General features: G+C 43.4%; 1 protein-coding gene across 1 annotated transcript; it reads right to left on the bottom strand.

Moving 5' to 3' along the window:
• Positions 1 to 3599: 3599 nt before the first annotated feature.
• LOC100343351 (anaphase-promoting complex subunit 11) lies at positions 3600 to 3854 on the bottom strand. Its single transcript, XM_070075812.1, has one exon. It carries the CDS (start codon positions 3852 to 3854, stop codon positions 3600 to 3602), a length of 255 nt encoding a protein of 84 aa, XP_069931913.1.
• Positions 3855 to 5378: the final 1524 nt, after the last annotated feature.

Raw genomic sequence — 5378 nt, 5'->3', positions numbered from 1 at the left:
GATGGAGCACCTGAAAATCCAAGACATTAAAGTCATTTATCTGGATAGAATAAACGGCAGTACGAAATTTGAATGCAAGGTCATAGAGTATAGGCTCAGTATTCTTCCTACTTTATCATCTTGTAGATGAGTGTTTTAATTAGTAAAGAGAAATGTTACCAGTGAACAAGGATAAGAAAGGAATTGATGATGAACCCAATGAAAGAAGATAAGTATGGAAAAGACAAAGGAAGGCTAGTTTAGAAGTAGAAAAATACTGAGATACAGATCAGAATATTGAGATTCATGACATTTTTACATTTATACTTTGTTAATATCACATATTATTATATTTGTCATACTTAGTGAACCAAACCGATGTTCCTGTGTATTTTTATTCAGATTACCTCTACCCCTTCTACTTCTCCAAGCCTCTAATAATCAACATTCTGTGTTCTGATTGAATTTTTTGCTTTGATTTATAAGAGGAAACATGTGGTGTTTGTCTTTCTGTCTCTGATGTACTTTACTTAAAATGATGTCATCCAGCTGCATACATTTTGATATAAATGGTAGGATTTTATTATTTTTAATGGATGAATGTATGCTACTGTCTATATATACCAGATTTTTTTTTTATCCATTCTCCTTCTGATGAACACCTTGGTTGGTTTCATACCTCGGCTGTGATGAATGGTGCTGCAGTAATCATGATGGTGCAAGTATCTCTTTGGTATAGTGATTTCATGTCTTTTGGCTATATATCTATGTTGTAGTGGGATTTCTGGATCATATGACAGTTCTATTTTTAGTTTTTAAAGCCATCTGCATGCTTTTTTCCACAGTGGCTGCACTAATTTACATTCCCAATAACAGTCTAAGAGAGTCCCCTTTTCTCCATTTCCTCACCAGAATTTGTTAATTTTTGTCATTTTGATAATTGCTATTGTGAAGGAGATGAGCTGATATTTCTTTTTTTTTTTTTTTTTTTTTTTGAGAGGCAGAGTGGACAGTGAGAGAGAGAGACAGAGAGAAAGGTCTTCCTTTGCCGTTGGTTCACCCTCCAATGGCCGCCGCGGCCGGCGCGCTGCGGCCAGCGCACCGCGCTGATCCGATGGCAGGAGCCAGGAGCCAGGTGCTTTTCCTGGTCTCCCATGGGGTGCAGGGCCCAAGCACCTGGGCCATCCTCCACTGCACTCCCTGGCCACAGCAGAGGGCTGGCCTGGAAGAGGGGCAACCGGGACAGAATCCGGCGCCCCGACCGGGACTAGAACCCGGTGTGCCGGCGCCGCTAGGCGGAGGATTAGCCTAGTGAGCCGCGGCGCCGGCCCATATTTCTTTCTTTTTTTAAAGATTTATTTATTTACTTGAAAGTCAGAGTTACACACAGAGAGAAGGAGAGGCATAGAAGAGAGAGAGAGAGAGAGAGAGAGAGAGAGAGAAAGAAAGAGAGAGAGAGGTCTTCCATCCACTGGCTCACTGCCTGATTGGCTGCAATGACCAGAGCTGTTCCAATCTGAAGCCAGGAGACAGGAGCTTCTTCTGGGTCTCCCACATGGGTGCAGGGTCCCAAGGACTTGGGCCATCTTCTATTGTTTCCCAGTCCATAGCAGAGAGCTGGATCAGAAGTGGAACAGCCGGTACTTGAAACGGCGCCCACATAGGATGCCAGCACTGCAGGCGGCGGCTTTATCTGCTATGTCACAGCACCAACCTCAGAGCTGATATTTATTCATTGTGGTTTGGATTTGGGTCTCCATGATGGCTAGTGAAATTTATCATTTTTTCATACATTCGAGAACTGTCTGTTCAGGTTCTTTGCCCATTTATTAACTTGATTGGTATTTTATTGTTACTGAGTTTTTTCCCAAAGGTTTTTATTTATTTTATTTGAAAGATAGAGGGAGAGAGGGAGAAAGAGATAACAAGATATTCCATCTGCTAGGCCACCTCTGAAATGGTAGCAACAGCTGTTGTTGGTCCTTGCTAAAGCCAAGAGTCTGGTTCACTCCCCAGAGGGTGACTATGGCTGGAGCTGAGCTGATCAGAAGGCAGGAGCCAGCAGCTTCTTCCGGGTCTCCTACTTGGGTGCAGGGGCCCAAACACTTGGGCCATCTTCTATTGCTTTCCCAGGCTAGAGCAGAGAGCTGGATCAGAAGTGGAGCAGCTAGGACTAGAACTGGCGCCTACATAGGATGCCTGCACTTCAGGCCAGGGCTTTAACCCGCTGTGCCACAGTGCCGGCCCCAATTATTGGTATATTAAATTCTACTTTTTAATGTTGATTTTGTACCCTGGGACTTTACTGAATTGGTCTATTAGTTCTCACACTTTTTTGGTGGAGTGCTTAGGTTGTTTATAACAGGATTGATAAAAGACAAATTATAGGAATTAGGATATAAGATGTAGGGAGCTATCTAGAATAGCATATTAACTAGGAAATTGAAGTTTGTTATGAAGTTTATGCTTTTTGGTTTGTTTAACTGGAGTAATGGACAAACAAATTTTTTAATTGAAAAATGTTAGAATAATTTGAGTTACTGTAAGGAGTTTTTATAGCAGATAAGGTTATAATGTGGTATCGTCTCTTTCCAGACGGAAAGAGGGCAGCCTAGTACTCCTTGAGCACTGGGGGACTGGAGGTTACTGGAAACAGAACTATAGCTCAGGGCAGGTGAGGTGTCCTCTTACCTCCACCTCTGCTCTCAATTTTCTAATGTCCCTCCCGTATAGCTGTAGGAGGGGGCAGGCATAATATTGGTTGGCACATCAGTTATTTTATGGAGTTATGGAACTGCAGTGCTTTGCTGGTCATGTGTCTTTATTGGAGGTGGATGTCTAGGATTCAATTTAACTTGTGTTTTAGAGGAATGAAATAGAGAGTGACTACAGTTATATAATTGTTTTTATAATCCATCTTCGTCTCAGGATTCTGTGTCTTACAGGCTTAAGATGTAAATATTTAAGATGCCTATGTTTGTCATCTTTGTGTCAGTTTAACTAAAATACCCGAGTGGGGCTAAAATACACAGGAAGAGGGTTTGTTTTGGCTTATAGTTTTGAGGTTTACAGTCCAAGGCCAGGAGGCACCATTAGTCCAGCATCTGATGAGTATGGAGGGTGTGGATGTGTGCAGGGGGAGGATGGCATGGTGAGCCAGTAAGCAGAGAGGTAACACTGTTCAACCCTCAGGAGAACTACCTTCAGAGGATAAGCCCTCAAAGACATACTTTCCTCCCACTAGGTGCACATGCTTGATATCATAATTGTTCTGTTTTCATCCTTGATCCATTGGCCATTAACATTAATCCATTAACCAAAACATATTTTGGGACTAAGCCGCAAATATATGGACCTTTTGTTGATATCCAAACTATTATCCAAATCTCATTATTGACATTGTGCCCTGTAGAAGAGATAGCTAGGGTGGTGGGCCCATTGGAAGCAAGATATACTGATGGTACTGATATAAATAGAGGTACTAGTACCATGATTCTTTTCTCAGTAGTGTCTCTCTTTGAGTATCTGAATACTTTTTTTTTTGAGAGTTTAATGAATTTTACTTATTAGTTAAAACTTCAGCATTATGCTGGGCAGTCCTGGGTGTGCTGAGGGCGGGCTCACTCCTTGAACTTCCACTCCTGCCGGCGCATGGGGCAGTGCTGCTGCACCTGCTGTGTGTTGAGCCACTTGAGGATGCAGTGCATGTGGAAGCAGTGAGAGCACTGGCCCCAGACTAGCAGGCAGTTGTCTCCCGGCATCTTGCAGTCGGGGCCGCAGCCATTTAATGCCATCCGGCAGATGCCGCAGTTCTTGTCGTTGGCCACCCAAAGCCAGGTGGCCATGCCGTTCCAGCACTTGATCTTCACCTTCATGGCAGCGAGACCTTGTGCGACCTAGCCACGCACCACCCCACCTGCCTGCCCTCCTTTCCGTTGGTGATGCCTGCATCCACGCAGGAAGGTATAAAAATGACCACAGCCCTGACTAGCAGCTCCAGTCAGTGCCCACCCGGCTCGGCTTGTGGAGTATCTGAGTACTTACGAATGTTTTTAACTGTGTGCTTGTTTATGTGTAACTGAATGAGGCAATAATTAATATTGGGTAAATCATTCGATTTAATAATTTTAAAAAGATTTATTTATTTATTTGAAAGGCAGAACCACAGGAGAAAGAGAGAGACAGAAAGAAGAGAGGAGAGAGAGAGAGAGAGAGAGTGAGAGTGAGTGAGAGAGAGAATCTTCTATCTGCTGGCCTACTCCACAAATGGCTGCAATGGCCAAGGCTGGGCCAGGCCAAAGCTAGGAGCCAGTAGTCTCATCCTGGTCTCCCATTTGGGCTCAGGGGCCCACGCACCTGGACTGTCCTCCGCTGCTTTCCCAAGAACACTAGCAGGGAGCTGGACCAGAAGGAGAGCAGCTGGGAACTGAACTGGTACTTCTATGGGATGTCTGCATTCAAGGTGGCAGCTTAACCTGCCATGCCACAAACATTAACAAACATTTGAGATGTTTTCAAGGATTCTTTGTGTTGTTTTAGGGTAATGGGATGCAATGGAACCTTCTTAATTAGTGATTTTCATGGTAAATTATCAAGATTACTTTTTTTACATTATACATCTTATTTCTTTTTTATTTTTATATTTTTTTAAACAGGCAGATTTAGACAGTGAGAGAGAGAGAGAGAGAGAGAGAGACAGAAAAGTCTTCCTTTTTGCCGTTGGTACACCCTCCAATGGCCACCGCGGCTGGTGCGCTGCGGCTGGCTCATCGCGCTGATCCAAAGCCAGGAGCCAGGTGCTTCTCCTGGTCTCCCATGCGGGTGCAGGGCCCAAGCACTTGGGTCATCCTCCACTGCCTTCCCAGGCCACAGCAGAGAGCTGGACTGGAAGAGGAGCAACCGGGACAGAATCCAGCGCCCCGACTGGGACTAGAACCCGGTATGCCGGCGCCGCAGGCGGAGGATTAACCAAGTGAGCCGCAGTGCCGGCCTTATACATCTTATTTTTATAAACAGGATAGGTAATGGAAGAGGGACCATGTATCTTTATACCCTATTATAGGTTTCCATGTTTACTGTATTTGGATAATAAAACTTATGTCAGCCATTGATTGGATTTTCAGCTGATCCTTCAGGTTGGATAAGTTATGAAGATCAATTATTCTCAGGCTCTGCCCATGTATTGGCAGTCACATTTTGTTACAGAATGAATTGTCTTCATTAAATATTTCATTAGACTGAGAGGTAGAGGCAGAAATAGGAATGGAAAATTTTTCTAAAGCAAAAGTGAAATTTTTATTATGTTGAAAATCACCATTTAATTTATGGATAGCTGACTTATCACCAGATTTTTTTTCATGGAAAGAATTTACCAATTTTTGTTATTTATTTTTGATCTA

The sequence above is a fragment of the Oryctolagus cuniculus genome, chromosome 6 (assembly GCF_051225735.1).
Source record: "Oryctolagus cuniculus isolate XC-2025 breed Fujian yellow rabbit chromosome 6, ASM5122573v1, whole genome shotgun sequence".
NCBI classification, from domain to species: Eukaryota; Metazoa; Chordata; class Mammalia; order Lagomorpha; family Leporidae; genus Oryctolagus; species Oryctolagus cuniculus.
This window is presented reverse-complemented; position numbering and strand designations above follow the sequence as displayed.

Excerpts from the sequence above, each read along its gene's own strand:
- LOC100343351 (XM_070075812.1), bottom strand. The coding sequence starts at position 3,854 with ATGAAGGTGAAGATCAAGTGCTGGAACGGCATGGCCACCTGGCTTTGG.